Source organism: Acipenser ruthenus, chromosome 10 (assembly GCF_902713425.1).
Source record: "Acipenser ruthenus chromosome 10, fAciRut3.2 maternal haplotype, whole genome shotgun sequence".
Taxonomy (NCBI): domain Eukaryota; kingdom Metazoa; phylum Chordata; class Actinopteri; order Acipenseriformes; family Acipenseridae; genus Acipenser; species Acipenser ruthenus.
The window spans coordinates 1,272,526-1,289,441 of NC_081198.1; the positions used below are offsets into that span (position 1 = coordinate 1,272,526).

A 16,916-nucleotide genomic window follows, 5' to 3' on the forward strand; every position below is an offset into this window, starting at 1 on the left:
TATACACAGATCAGACTGACAGAGCTGGGCTGGGAAGCCTTGTATATACACAGATCAGACTGACAGAGCTGGGCTGGGAAGCCTTGTATATACACAGATCAGACTGACAGAGCTGGGCTGGGAAGCCTTGTATATACACAGATCAGACTGACAGAGCTGGGCTGGGAAGCCTTGTATATACACAGATCAGACTGACAGAGCTGGGCTGGGAAGCCTTGTATATACACAGATCAGACTGACAGAGCTGGGCTGGGAAGCCTTGTATATACACAGATCAGACTGACAGAGCTGGGCTGGGAAGCCTTGTATATACACAGATCAGACTGACAGAGCTGGGCTGGGAAGCCTTGTATATACACAGATCAGACTGACAGAAATGGGCTGGGAAGCCTTGTATATACACAGATCAGACTGACAGAGCTGGGCTGGGAAGCCTTGTATATACACAGATCAGACTGACAGAGCTGGGCTGGGAAGCCTTGTATATACACAGATCAGACTGACAGAACTGGGCTGGGAAGCCTTGTATATACACAGATCAGACTGACAGAGCTGGGCTGGGAAGCCTTGTATATACACAGATCAGACTGACAGAGCTGGGCTGGGAAGCCTTGTATATACACAGATCAGACTGACAGAGCTGGGCTGGGAAGCCTTGTATATACACAGATCAGACTGACAGAGCTGGGCTGGGAAGCCTTGTATATACACAGATCAGACTGACAGAGCTGGGCTGGGAAGCCTTGTATATACACAGATCAGACTGACAGAGCTGGGCTGGGAAGCCTTGTATATACACAGATCAGACTGACAGAGCTGGGCTGGGAAGCCTTGTATATACACAGATCAGACTGACAGAGCTGGGCTGGGAAGCCTTGTATATACACAGATCAGACTGACAGAGCTGGGCTGGGAAGCCTTGTATATACACAGATCAGACTGACAGAGCTGGGCTGGGAAGCCTTGTATATACACAGATCAGACTGACAGAGCTGGGCTGGGAAGCCTTGTATATACACAGATCAGACTGACAGAGCTGGGCTGGGAAGCCTTGTATATACACAGATCAGACTGACAGAGCTGGGCTGGGAAGCCTTGTATATACACAGATCAGACTGACAGAGCTGGGCTGGGAAGCCTTGTATATACTGTACACAGATCAGACAGTTTAGAAACAGGGGCAGCCTAAGAATGCCAAAACCACACCTGGAAACCTCTGCTCAGAATAGGTTACTGTTCCTTAACATTAAAAACTGAGTCTGGTTAGCCAAAAGGAAATAAATATTAGTACCATCAAAACGCGGGCCAAAAACGGGGGCCAACCCAAGACCTGGCACCCCTGCTCCACAGTAAGAGACCATCGCTGATTTTTTTTTTTTTATCCAGACCTAATTTGCAGAAGCCTGGCTTCTTTCAGGGAAGGTACCCTCTCACAGCAGCTGTTTAAAATGCCTCAGGAGATCAGACCAGGAATACACCCAATAAACAGTCGCCAGAATCTCCACGCTTTCATTTCTTTTATGATGAATAAATATTTACAAAATCTCAGCAAGATCACCGACAGGCTGCTACTTTTAAAATGGAAGCCTCATGCCGTTCAGATTCATTCTCCTTCGTGTCACTGTGATTCATTCTCCTTAGAGAGGTTTACAATGAGGATTCAATCTCCTTCGTTTCATTGTGATTCATTCTCCTTAGAGAGGTTTACAATGAGGATTCAATCTCCTTCGTGTCACTGTGATTCATTCTCCTTAGAGAGGTTTACAATGAGGATTCAATCTCCTCCGTGTCACTGTGATTCATTCTCCTTATAGAGGTTTACAATGAGGATTCAATCTCCTTCGTGTCACTGTGATTCATTCTCCTTAGAGAGGTTTACAATGAGGATTCAATCTCCTTCGTGTCACTGTGATTCATTCTCCTTAGAGAGGTTTACAATGAGGATTCAATCTCCTTCGTGTCACTGTGATTCATTCTCCTTAGAGAGATTTACAATGAGGATTCAATCTCCTTCGTGTCACTGTGATTCATTCTCTTTAGAGATGTTTACAATGAGGATTCAATCTCCTTTGTGTCACTGTGATTCATTCTCCTTAGAGAGGTTTACAATGAGGATTCAATCTCCTTCGTGTCACTGTGATTCATTCTCCTTAGAGAGGTTTACAATGAGGATTCAATCTCCTTCGTGTCACTGTGATTCATTCTCCTTAGAGAGGTTTACAATGAGGATTCAATCTCCTTCGTGTCACTGTGATTCATTCTCTTTAGAGAGGTTTACAATGAGGATTCAATCTCCTTCGTGTCACTGTGATTCATTCTCCTTAGAGAGGTTTACAATGAGGATTCAATCTCCTTCGTTTCACTGTGATTCATTCTCCTTAGAGAGGTTTACAATGAGGATTCAATCTCCTTCGTGTCACTGTGATTCATTCTCCTTAGAGAGATTTACAATGAGGATTCAATCTCCTTCGTGTCACTGTGATTCATTCTCTTTAGAGAGGTTTACAATGAGGATTCAATCTCCTTCGTTTCACTGTGATTCATTCTCCTCAGAGAGATTTACAATGAGGATTCAATCTCCTTCGTGTCACTGTGATTCATTCTCCTTAGAGAGGTTTACAATGAGGATTCAATCTCCTTCGTGTCACTGTGATTCATTCTCTTTAGAGAGGTTTACAATGAGGATTCAATCTCCTTCGTGTCACTGTGATTCATTCTCCTTATAGAGGTTTACAATGAGGATTCAATCTCCTTCGTGTCACTGTGATTCATTCTCCTTAGAGAGGTTTACAATGAGGATTCAATCTCCTTCGTGTCACTGTGATTCATTCTCTTTAGAGAGGTTTACAATGAGGATTCAATCTCCTTCGTGTCACTGTGATTCATTCTCCTTAGAGAGGTTTACAATGAGGATTCAATCTCCTTCATGTCACTGTGATTCATTCTCCTTAGAGAGGTTTACAATGAGGATTCAATCTCCTTCATGTCACTGTGACTCATTCTCCTTAGAGAGGTTTACAATGAGGATTCAATCTCCTTCGTGTCACTGTGATTCATTCTCCTTAGAGAGGTTTACAATGAGGATTCAATCTCCTTCATGTCACTGTGACTCATTCTCCTTAGAGAGGTTTACAATGAGGATTCAATCTCCTTCGTTTCACTGTGATTCATTCTCCTTAGAGAGGTTTACAATGAGGATTCAATCTCCTTCGTGTCACTGTGATTCATTCTCCTTAGAGAGGTTTACAATGAGGATTCAATCTCCTTCATGTCACTGTGACTCATTCTCCTTAGAGAGGTTTACAATGAGGATTCAATCTCCTTCGTTTCACTGTGATTCATTCTCCTTAGAGAGGTTTACAATGAGGATTCAATCTCCTTCGTGTCACTGTGATTCATTCTCCTTAGAGAGGTTTACAATGAGGATTCAATCTCCTTCGTGTCACTGTGATTCATTCTCCTTAGAGAGGTTTACAATGAGGATTCAATCTCCTTCATGTCACTGTGATTCATTCTCCTTAGAGAGGTACAATGAGGATTCAATCTCCTTCGTGTCACTGTGATTCATTCTCCTTAGAGAGGTTTACAATGAGGATTCAATCTCCTTCGTGTCACTGTGATTCATTCTCCTTAGAGAGGTTTACAATGAGGATTCAATCTCCTTCGTGTCACTGTGATTCATTCTCCTTAGAGAGGTTTACAATGAGGATTCAATCTCCTTCGTGTCACTGTGATTCATTCTCCTTAGAGAGGTTTACAATGAGGATTCAATCTCCTTCGTGTCACTGTGATTCATTCTCCTTAGAGAGGTTTACAATGAGGATTCAATCTCCTTCGTGTCACTGTGATTCATTCTCCTTAGAGAGGTTTACAATGAGGATTCAATCTCCTTCGTGTCACTGTGATTCATTCTCCTTAGAGAGGTTTACAATGAGGATTCAATCTCCTTCGTGTCACTGTGATTCATTCTCCTTAGAGAGGTTTACAATGAGGATTCAATCTCCTTCGTGTCACTGTGATTCATTCTCCTTATAGAGGTTTACAATGAGGATTCAATCTCCTTCGTTTCACTGTGATTCATTCTCCTTAGAGAGGTTTACAATGAGGATTCAATCTCCTTCGTGTCACTGTGATTCATTCTCCTTAGAGAGGTTTGCAATGAGGATTCAATCTCCTTCGTGTCACTGTGATTCATTCTCCTTAGAGTAACAAACAGATAGATACAGGGTAGGACACATTCCCTGAAAATGTAGTCACATTTCTTTTATTTATTTTTTACTTTAGGGTTATTCACATATAAACGTTTCCCATAGCAAAAGCACAGCAAAGTGTAATAAAGCACAGCGAAATCATGGCAAAGCATAAGTAAGCATTGTAAAGAATAGCAAGGTATGTTAAAACATATTATAAAAAACAAACCACGGTAAACTAACCCTTATAAACGGTCCTCACAGTAAAATCACAGCACAGCGTTAAATGGTAAATCATAGGGAAGCATTGTAAAGCCCAGAGAGGTATGGTAAAGCTGATTTTAAAAAAACAAAACATAGTAAACTATGGTAAATACATAGCATATCCATGGGGAAATCATGGGGGAAAACTGCAAACGTACCGTGGTAACCTTTTAAAAGAGGCAGGCTGCTGTTGTATTTATGAAGGACGCCTGCCCTTGATAAAAACACTCCTGATTTTAACGGCTGAATTTGCTGAGCTTCAGGCAGAGGCCCAGATGGGTAGGAAATCGATGTTTAGTGTTTTTTCACTAGTTCTGGTATTTATAGAAGGAACATGCCAACATCAACACAAGACAGAGATGAAGTGAGACAGAGAGAGGGAGCAAGAGAGAGAGAGAGAGATGGAGCGACAGAGAGAGAGAGAGACAGAGCGAGAACGAGAGATACAAAGCAAGAGATGGAGACAGAGAGAGACTGGAGAGTTGGGGAAGTGTTAGGGTGAGAGAAGGAGAGAGAGAGAGACAGAGTGATCAAGGGTAATTTCAGGAGAGCTGGGGAAGTGTTAGAGTGACAGAGGGAGTGAGTGAGAGAGATGGCGTGATCAAGGGTAATTTCAGGAGAGCTGGGGAAGTGTTCGGGTGAGAGAGAGACAGAGTGAGAGAGAGATGGCGTGATCAAGGGTAATTTCAGGAGAGCTGGGGAAGTGTTAGAGTGACAGAGGGAGTGAGAGACCCAGGCTGTTGCTGCTACAAACAGAACCTCTTTAAATAGTAGTGCAGCATGTGAACTGGTGGGTGCTTAGCATGGACCAACAGGAGAGCAATGCAGGGTTCACAGCTATTCGTAAGGCAGCTCATATTGCATATACCCATGGTTTTTTTTTTCACCAGCAGGGGGCAGCATTAACTAGAACAGAAGTGTGTCAACTAAAGGCAAACTTACAGTACAGTACTTTTCCCTGACAGCTTCTATTGAGCAGCTACTGCAACTTCTTCAGGACATTTTCAGCAACTTGGATAAATGTCACTTTAGGAAAACAAAGAACAGAACATTTGTTTCCTTTTAAAAGCCCTGTCTTTACCAGTGGATGTTTACTGTGTTTTTGGGTGGCCTTGTCTAGGGTACAATTCGCTTTTAAACAGCATATCTTATTTGCATATATTGTGCAATGATTTTTATATCAAGATATAAATGTTGTTGTTTTTTTTTATTAGAATTACTGTCTATCACGTATAGGGTACCATAGACTGTGGTGAAACTAGAGACCAGCTGCATCTGCCAAACAGCAGCATTGGAATGGATAGAGGCTGGGAACTAACCAGCTCAGCACAGTCATCAAGCCACCAAATTAACCACTGTATGAAACTAGTCGTTCCCATCCCACAGCCTTGACTAACCTGAACCCTAACCCTAACCCCAACCCTCACCCTCACCCCAACCCCAACCCTAACCTTACCCCTAACCTCAACCTCAACCCTCACCCCAACCCCAACCCCAGCCCGAACCCAACCCTCACCCTAACCCCAACCCCAACCCCAACCCCAACCTCAACCCTCACCCTAACCCAAACCCCAACCCTACTCCTAACCCCTAACCCCTACCCCAACCCCAACCCTCACCCTAACCCAAAACCCAAACCAACCCTAACCCCTACCCCAACCTCAACCCTGTGGTGCACATCATGGGTTACACTCTGTGCACCCAGGCAGATGCAGATCTGCCATCATGCTTTCTCTAGTTACAGCTTAATGTCTAGTTACTGTGCATCAATATTAGACTTTTTTCCTCTTTTTATAGGGATGCTTTTTGTTTTGGTGATATTTTCCCATATGCAATATAAATGTCTCTGAAATGCAAAGCAAATCTACATGATTCTATTTCATTTTGTTTATATACCTGCCATATATGAAGTACATGAGAGATATGAGGTCTTACCTGCAGTTTTCACCTAGCAGAAGAATGTGACCTTAGAACATACTTAGAATGTGACCTTAGAACATACTGCAAAATGTAGTCCACAGTGTTACTCTCCAGCGAATACAAATGTTCATGTATCATTTTCTCACCATAGCTATACATGGTTGTTTTAGGTAAAGGAGCCTAAAATAGTACAAACTGCCTAAAGACCGCCATAAGTCTGGTGAAACATGCAGAGCGCTGCGCTGCACATTATGTTCTGCAGCCCCGACCCTGAAGCGTTTTGGTTGGGAGGAGGTATATAGGTCGTTAATTAAACACCTGTGGCACACACAATTCCACAAGCAGAGCAAGCAGAGTCATGACTCGCTTTCAATGTAAAAACAAATGTAAAACCCACTCGACAATACTAATGCACGTTAAATAATACGAAAATGCAGCATATTCTAAAATATTCAGTCGTGGAGAACGAAGAAAAAGAGGAGGACATTTGGAAATGAGCCACAATCGGCAGCACGCTCTGCGAGTTTAGGTCTGTTAGCATGGGGTTTGCGCGTGTGTAGAAAACGCCGATAAAGCAAACTGGGAAGAGTCAAGTAAGGACGACATACTTTCGCTTTGTTGGTGCATTCATAAAACACACTGACTATATATGAAGTCATTATTGTAAATACGTGAATTAAATGAGTCTAGTTCAGTACATTAATTGAAGCACGGCTACAACAAAATTTGATTGAACTTATAGAACAGGTCTAAAAGCACAGTACTGCAGCTGGTTGATGTAAACTGAAGCTCGTCGCGCCCCCTTGTGGTAATGTATTATATTATATATTTTAAAGTTGGAGTGCTTGCTCCGAGTTTATGAGAAGTTTCGGATTCTGACAAGTTGACAAGCAGGATGAGTACCCGCCTCCCTCTGCCTGCCTGCCTGCCTGTTCCAACAACAATCATGAAATCCCATCACAAACACACAGACCCCCCCCCTCTCTCTCTCTCTCTCTCTCTCTCTCTCTCTCTCTCTCTCTCTCTCTCTTTCTTCTTCATCTTGTTTAAAAAAAAAAAAAAATTCCCACGTACTCTCCTGTAAACAGTAAAACATAACTTCATTCCGCTACAGCCAGAGTGGGAGACCAATTCAGCATTGAACAGCATGGAGGAGATTCGACCTCAACTCGTCAACTGTGACCAGACAACTTAAAGTAACCGAGCCGGGCTACAGGAGCCTCGGATAACACGTGTAGATTGCTTTAGTTGTTTTAAAGAGATACATATCGATATCAGAAACAACAACAACAGCAACACAGGCACACACCGAGCTGCCGGCTACAGCTTCTACTTTTGGAAAGTGGAGATGCGTTGCTACGCTGCCTTCAGCTGCCTGCTTGTGAGTGTGATTCTACAAAACGTTACACCAAAGAGCCACAGCCAGCCCTGGCAATGCGAGCGCCCGAAGTCGGTAAGTTTACCTGACTGACTGTCAAACTTTTCAGGGCTCTGCACAGAGCCCAGGCTGTACAACACAGGCACAGCGATAACAGCACGGTCAGTATTCGGACACAGACACAGAGATAACAGCACGGTCAGTATTCGGACACAGACACAGAGATAACAGCACGGTCAGTATTCGGACACAGGCACAGAGATAACAGCACGGTCAGTATTCGGACACAGGCACAGCGATAACAGCACGGTCAGTATTCGGACACAGACACAGAGATAACAGCACGGTCAGTATTCGGACACAGACACAGAGATAACAGCACGGTCAGTATTCGGACACAGACACAGAGATAACAGCACGGCCAGTATTCGGACACAGGCACAGAGATAACAGCACGGTCAGTATTCGGACACAGGCACAGAGATAACAGCACGGTCAGTATTCGGACACAGGCACAGAGATAACAGCACGGTCAGTATTCGGACACAGGCATAGAGATAACAGCACGGCCAGTATTCGGACACAGGCACAGCGATAACAGAACGGCCAGTATTCGGATTAGTTACGGGGTGTTAATAGTTATCCACGTTTTGTAATGTTATTGTATTTTAATATTTTTTCACGTATGTTAACCGAGGACACGTTAGACTTTTCGAAACGCTATAGTCATGCATCTCAGTCTGAGAGTGACAAACTGATTTCTAGTCCAGCTTTCATTCCGTTCTTAAGAAATAAAACGCACTGTTTAAATGTGTTTTTAATAAGTCGGTTCAAATAGGTTATGTACAGTTATGGCCAAAAGTTTCGCATCACTTTGAATTTTTGGATTGAGACATAATTTAAAAAAACAAAAACAAAAAACAAAACAAACAAACACAAAAAAAACTATATGAACATAATTTTGATATTTTATTTAACATTATGTAATCAAATAAACTACAACATTATATCGCAAAAGCCTACCGGAAGCCATGATAGTATTTCATGTTAGCTTTTAAAAAAGGCACTTTTTTTCAATTGTTGTCAGTTTTTCGTTAAGAAAATGGAAAACTAAAAAGCGGTATGTGATGTCAACATGACATTAATCGGCAGGTTTAATTAAACTATGAAGCACAGTTTGTTAATCTAATAGGTTGATGATAAACTTTTGGCGATAGCTGTATCTATCTATCTATCTATCTCTCTATCTATCTATCTATCTATCTATCTATCTATCTATCTATCTATCTATCTATCTATCTATCTATCTATCTATCTATCTATATACACACACACACACACACACACACACACACACACACAAACACACACACACACACACACACACGTACAGTTATGGCCAGCATATTAATATTATTAATACGCACGGCTTTCCACCTTTCCTGTAGTCACTGTTCTGTTACTGTACACACATGGCATTAGATACGTGCAACACTTATATACAAGTGAATTACTTCATGTGTAATTATTTGAATAATTGGGGTTTTACATTTATTTTATTCCAAATATTTATATTTCGTGCAGGCTACTGTCATCTTTCTTTCTTTCTTTCTTTCCTTCCCCGCATACCGAGGCAGTGTTAGTATTAGGTATTACAAACATAACAATGTCTGCAATCATTCGTTTATTTATAAGCTGTCAGCTTTGTGGGTGCTGGTGAATGTTAACAAGTAAACTCCTGTCCCTGCTTGTTATGTGTCTATATCTGTGCAGCATTTTACTAAATTATTATTATTATTATTATTATTATTATTATTATTATTATTATTATTATTATTATTATTAAATGTCCATGTCTCTATTGCTTGATTCACGCACACACACGGGGAACCAATCAGCCTTGGAAACTCCAGATGTAATATTAACTGCTCATCAGGTAGCCTGTGTAAAATGGGATTATCTTTGCATCCAGTGGCACCGCTATCAGCAGGTTACATGTTTTTAATAATTTTTAAAGAATGGTCCCATACTCTGATTTATACTCTTCTTCGGGAGACCATGTAAGACATATCATATCAAGTTTGGCGTGAACTGTGCATTCTCCAAATAAATGAAGCCGGGCTGCATAGATTCATTTCAACTGGGTTTACTTATATTTACACACATTGCTATCTCTACCTATATCTACACCGTGTGTTCAAATCACTGTACTGTGGGTGTACAGTCTCTCGCCTTTGTTACATTTTGCAATAAACACGTGTCTGGACAGTTCAGTATTCCACGTATTGGATGTGATGTGATCGTGTTTGAATTCCTAATAATCTGCCAGTTCAAAGAGTTATATTTAAGTCTGCTGAACCAGGTTCAACTCAGTTTTTTTTTTTTTTTTTTTTTTAAATGTATTTATTTATTTATTTTAATTAAGTAATTTATATATATATATATATATATATATATATATATATATATATATATATATATATATATATATATATATATATAAACAAACACATTCATATATTTAAATAGAAATAAGAGAGTGTAATTTCTGGATTTACCAAGAGGGTAAATGGGCTTTTGTTTCTTTTAATTCTTATAAAATGACTTCATTAAAAAATATTAGCATTAGCGGAGTGTGGAAGGCTGGTTTGGGTAATAGGGATAGCTGTGCAGACACACTATAGTGGTTTGTCCATGAGAAGGGGTGCTGGTGATTGTCACTATTATTCTGGACTGGTAAGGAAAATGACATGATGATATTGCATTTGAATACAATGCATTATTATTATTATTATTATTATTATTATTATTATTATTATTATTATTATTATTATTATTATTATTTTGACCATTTTACGTTACCAAGTACTAACACTAATGTGTTTGAGAGAGAACAAGAACAGGGTTTCCAAGAAAGAAATGTGTCAAAAGTTTGAGCTAAAGACCTTTTCCTGTTCCTTGAGTATCCCCTTCCAGTTCCTCAGCCTGTACAACCCTACTCAATCAAACCCTCTCCCGCTAAACTGCTGCTTTTTTTTCCCGACCCAACAGCCAAGTCAAATGAACTCGTTTCTGTGGACGATCAAGAGAGACCCCCCGTCCTACCTGTTCGGGACGATCCACGTCCCCTACACCCGCGTCTGGGACTTCATCCCTGAGAACTCCAAGAAGGCCTTCCAGCTGAGCAGCAACGTGTTCTTCGAGCTGGATCTCACTGACCCCTACACCATCACGGCTCTCACCAGCTGCCAGCTGCTGCCACGGGGAGAGAGTCTGCAGAAGCTGCTGCCCCGGGAGCTGTATCGCCGGCTCAAGAGCCATCTGGACTATGTCAAGCACATGATGCCTCACTGGATGACCCCCGACCAGCGGGGCAAGGGGCTGTACGCCGACTACCTCTTCAATGCCATTGCTGGCAACTGGGAGCGCAAGCGGCCTGTCTGGGTCATGCTGATGGTCAACTCCTTGACCGAGGCAGACATCCGCTCCAGGGGGGTCCCCGTGCTGGACCTGTACCTGGCTCAGGAGGCAGAGAGGCTGAGGAAGAGGACAGGGGCCGTGGAGAGGGTGGAGGAGCAGTGCCACCCACTCAATGGGCTCAACTTCTCACAGGTAAGGGAGGCGTCGCCCTGGAAGAGACAAGGGAGGGAATGAGGGGGTGCGAAAGGCTGAGGAAGAGGACCGGGCCATGGAGAGGGTGGAGGAGCAGTGCCACCCACTCAATGGGCTCAACTTCTCACAGGTAAGGGAGGCATTGCCCTAGAAGGGACAAGGGAGGGAATGAGGGGGTGAACAGGGAAGTGTTCGGCATGACCACTTAGAGCCTGAACACGTCCGAGCAGGGATGGAACTAACACTCCTGTTGCATGGCAGTTACAGCCATTCCAGGTTTTACTCCGAGCTTGGAGAGAAAACAATAAAAATAATTGGCGACCACTAAATTTAAAAAAAAAATAAGATTTCTACTGACCAAGCCATTGCATTGCATGGAAATATTGCATAGCAGCTTCACCCATTCCAGGTATTAATATGTACTTCATTAGCCCTAGTGTATAGGTAACAAGCACAGGTGTGTCTTTATTAAACTTATAGTAAAACCAGGAATGGATCTAACTGCCAAGTTAGTGATTCAAGTCCAGGTCCAAGGGCATGATGTACATATAGTGGGCTGTGTTCATCCTGTGGCTCTATAGAGACAGTGCTTGGTATGCACATTGAGCTGCCATCTGGCTGTGGCACTACAGTGGCATTGCTGGCGTTTGAGTTGAAAATGCAGTGGTGGTTCAGCATATGCTTAGTCTAAAGAGAGAAGCACATGGGCAGCCTGTGTAGAGCAAGCTGCTTAGAGACAAAGCACCAGTCTGGAGGGCTGCCTGTCATCCAGCAGCACAGAGGGAACTGTTCTGTCCTCTCTGCTGTTGAGTTAGAGTTTCTGGAGGCCCATAGAAACACAAGAGCATGTGAGGTCACTGCTTCTGCTGCTGAGTGTAATAAATCAACAGAAAGACAGACAGGATGCATCACACTGCAGCCTTTAGGAATCCGCAGAGGCACAGTCAGTAACTTCATTAGCAGATGATATAATACAAGTTGGAAATAACCGCTCTTTAGAAGTGTCGGGTCGACCTCTGTAGACTTCAAGCGCCCTTAATTACAGCAAAGTGTTCAGTTGAGACCCAGTTTTCTAATTCGCCTGAAACCCGCTGCTATTGAAAGCTATGCTATTGTCCTCCCGAGCGGCTCATTCTCCTAGTGTCTGGATCCCAACTAATCTGAATGTCGTGTTCTTTACAGTGACGCTCATATCAGAATGTCATTGTTCAAAGCGATTTACAAAATAGGATACTCTTTTAGTCAAGTCACTCTGAGAAACTTTTATTGAAACCTCTGTCAAGTATTTAACGATTTCCCTCTTGGAAGGAATCCATTGAAACTTGTTACTGTAAAACAATGTTCAGACACTACACTTCACTTCAGTAACAAACCATCAGTTAACCCAGAAACCCAGCAAGTCTCCACCATGTCAAGCTCAGACATCCTCTTCTCAGCTTACCAGTGAGGAACATGTCAGCAGGCTGCTAACTGACAGGGCTGCCTGGTGTTCTATTTTAGTACAAGTTCCATCAGCTCCTCCGATAGGTTTGTGTCTGTGTGTGCGGGAATGGGTGGCTCACATCTCTCGGACACACACAAGCGTGGTCACATGTACAGCGATGGCCAAGTTTTGCATCACCCTGTAGAATTCTGCTTCATAAAGTCGAATGAAACCTTCTGAATAATGTTACATTAACATATTGAGTTACACACCGCTTTGTAATTTTCCATATACTGACAAAAATGGAAAAATGTGACATTTAAAAATCTGAAATACTGTACTACTATTATGGCTTTTTAAATGATGTCTCAATCCTACAATTTTAGGAGATGTGAAACTGTTGACCATAGCTGTACATACGCACGCATGCATGCTAATGTGTGCAAACCCCGGCACTCAAATGTACATCCCCCACAGGGGCAAACATGCTGCTGTGTACATGCAAACAGATACTAACATGCATACCGTGCAGGGCTGTAATTGTATCTGTCAGTCACAGGCTCCCTGCTGCCCAGGTCAGTGTTGTGCTAATTTGAGAGGTTCTCCTCGCTAAGCTGGCTCTCTCATCAGCAACTCTTGACAGCACTGTCACATTTCTACAATCATTACAGTATACCACAAGCTGGTTCTATCGTAAAGCATTCCTGCGTCCAGAAACGGTGCTCAGGTAAAACCTGTAATAAAGTTGTATCACTGTTGCTTTACTGCGTACTCCTTGAACCTATCAGAGCATGTTTTACCATAGCTTTCCCAGACAGTTTTACAACTATCTGTATTGTTTCAGATGCAAGCTAATACTTTATTGTACCTGGTGGCAGGGGCACCCCGTAAGAAGATTTCTTATATCTGTCTGGTATGCAGTACTAGTGTACACATAATGGACTTGATACTCCAAGATACTTACACCGATATTAGTTGAGACATTCGATTGAGGGGCTTCTAAAGGCGTTTAGGTAGTTTATTATTCTTTTTAGAATTGTTTTAGGTGTTCTCTGCTTCTCTGTCTATATTTACTTATTCCTCTTACAGGACTCTATGTTAACTTGCTACCCATCTTTCCACACACAGCATCCCCAGTAGCCTGGGTTGTGTGTTTAATCTGTGGTCCTCAGGTTTTGTTGCGTCCTCAGTGTTGAATTTCTCTGGCTCCGAGTTCTCCAGCACAGGCTTGTGTATGTTGGGCTTGGCTGGCACTGCGGTCCCTGTGCTGAGCTCTTCATTCAGCAGTCACTGGCACTGAGCTATTAGCACAGAGTTCTCTTTATTGAAAACGCTGAGTGGGTTTCCTGTACGGTACTGACTAACCTGCAATGCAATACCTTCATGCTTCAAATTTAATTCACAGTTTTTTTTAGATACACTGATATCACGTTACTCAGGAATTTTCTATATCAATATATATTGAAATCGCTGGCTCAGACATCCTAACTGTACTCTGTTTTCAATGTACTTACTTATAGGACCCCAGTTCTGCTCTCATTGTTAAATTTACTTTTCTAATATATATATATATATATATATATATATATATATATATATATATATATATATATATATATATGATAACATTCAACAGCAGATTCTGAGTGAGGTTTCATCAGTGCAGGAGTTATTCGGAGTGAGGTTTCATCAGTGCGGGAGTTATTCGGAGTGAGGTTTCATCAGTGCGGGAGTTATTGTGAGTGAGGTTTCATCAGTGTGGGAGTTATTCTGAGTGAGGTTTCATCAGTGTGGGAGTTATTCTGAGTGAGGTTTCATCAGTGTGGGAGTTATTCTGAGTGAGGTTTCATCAGTGCGGGAGTTATTCTGAGTGAGGTTTCATCAGTGCGGGAGTTATTCTGAGTGAGGTTTCATCAGTGCGGGAGTTATTCTGAGTGAGGTTTCATCAGTGCGGGAGTTATTCTGAGTTAGGTTTCATCAGTGCGGGAGTTATTCTGAGTGAGGTTTCATCAGTGTGGGAGTTATTCTGAGTGGGGTTTCATCAGTGTGGGAGCTATTCTGAGTGAGGTTTCATCAGTGTGGGAGTTATTCTGAGTGGGGTTTCATCAGTGTGGGAGCTATTCTGAGTGAGGTTTCATCAGTGTGGGAGCTATTCTGAGTGAGGTTTCATCAGTACAGAAGTTATTCTGAGTGGGGTTTCATCAGTGTGGGAGCTATTCTGAGTGAGGTTTCATCAGTGCAGGAGTTATTCTGAGTGGGGTTTCATCAGTGTGGGAGTTCTAACACCTTTCTTAGAGTTAGAAACACATAAACATCTATAAAGCTTGACTCCAATACCAATTCTCAGTGGCACTGTGTGACTGTGCCAGAGGCTGTTAGCAGGCAGGTTCCTTTGCTCTAACTCAAGAGCCAATCAGGTTCCATTGCTCTAACTCAAGAGCCAATCAGGTTCCATTGCTCTAACTCAAGAGCCAATCAGGTTCCATTGCTCTAACTCAAGAGCCAATCTGCTTTTTGGCTTTGGACTGACTGACACTCTTCTGTGCATTTCAGATTGTGCAGGGGAGATTTACTGCATGAATGCAGTTTTAAAACTTGCATTTTTGGGATTAGTGGACTTTAATTTAAAAAAGATTTTCTTAGTTGAGTGGTTTATTTTTAGAATCATACAATTCCCTTTGTTAATACCACAGTATATTAATAAAGTGTAGACCACATTTAGACTGTACTGCATTTTAAACAAGGCATACTTTTTAAGAGTCTGCACTCCATCTGGGGTCCATTATATGTACATATGGAGCTTTGTAATGTTACAGTACCTGTTGCAGAATTGCCAAAGTATTTTGCATTGATTAATTTATTTTATTTAATTAGCTGTCTCCAGTTCTGCATACCTGTCAACCCCTGTAGTGATACCCGAAGACGGAAAGATTTAGTACATTTATTTTTATTAAAAACGCTGTTTAACTTATTTTTTTCTGCCATGTTAGCTGCGTATCACTTGACTTTATTCTAGACTGTCCCCAGCCAGACATTCATTACAAAGAGCTCCAGCGGTAGGAGTTGTTGTTGGCAGGCGTGTTGGCTGGTTCGATCAGATTCTAGGCACTTCTTATATAATGGAAAAATAAGACTTTCAGCTGAGATCCAGTGCGTTCCAAGAGCTATAGCCGTGATCATTATGGCCTCATGGGGGGAAAACATGTAGGATCAGGAGGTTCCATGATGAACGTGAATGGAAATTAAAGAGGGGGGAGAACGATGTGTAGAAAGAACAGTCTGTATGGGGAATTTCATGCTACACTCTTGTTAGCGGTGTTAAGTATGACTATAATATTATTCATATTATTAATAATAATAAAAACATGTGACCCAAATAGTGACCTGTCTTGGTACTCAATATGGGATATACATTTACAAGGGGGTCCTGGCATGGAAGGCAGCATAAGGACCCAATCACCTTCAAGCATTTGTGAGTATGGTAAAAAAAAAAAAAAAAAAAAAAAAAAAAAAAAAATCCTTTCACATCTCTTCCTGTGATTTGCACACATTTTGATTTATTAAGATAGACCATTACAAAATCAAACATGAAAACTGTGATGTTATGTTTTCATTGGCCGTTGAAATTACAACTTTTCCATTGCGATGCTTTGATGTCGTTCCAAGGCTGGATTGTATAAGATGAGAATTTGGCTGGTTTCTGGTCTCTAACCAGCATTGCCAGCCATCCAGCTCATTTGGAGTAACAGGTCCTTAACTCGGCCACATGCAGCAGATCTAACTGTTACTACCTTGGCCAGCTCAATAACAGTTACAAATAAAAGTAGGAGACTAATTTTATGGTGTTTTACAGCCTAATGTGGAATTCTATGCAAATAAAATATTTAAAACTGGCTATCGTAGCGTTTGGTTTAGGTTGGGTAGGGCTCTAATGCTTTTAAATCCAGACAGAAAAACCTGCTAGCTTGCATACTACAGGAATCCAAAAACTTCTGTTTTCACCCGCCATGAAATTTCAAGCCTGAAGTAACAGCATATTCTCTATTTGGTGTGTGCTTGTGATGCTATTGTACCAATCACATCCTTCACATAAAAAATAAACTTTAGTCTAGCAGAACCACAACCATCT

The 16,916-nt window shown here is 41.8% G+C and overlaps 1 protein-coding gene across 1 annotated transcript in view; it reads left to right on the forward strand.

Moving 5' to 3' along the window:
- Positions 1–7,406: 7,406 nt before the first annotated feature.
- The window catches only part of LOC117402001 (metalloprotease TIKI2-like), a 70,849-nt gene continuing 61,339 nt past the window's right edge, over positions 7,407–16,916 (forward strand). Inside the window, exons 1-2 of the mRNA XM_059031452.1 lie at positions 7,407–7,827; positions 10,804–11,364. Coding sequence (XP_058887435.1) covers positions 7,723–7,827; positions 10,804–11,364 — 666 coding nt within the window. The 5' untranslated portion in view covers positions 7,407–7,722. The remainder of the gene's footprint in view (positions 7,828–10,803; positions 11,365–16,916) is intronic.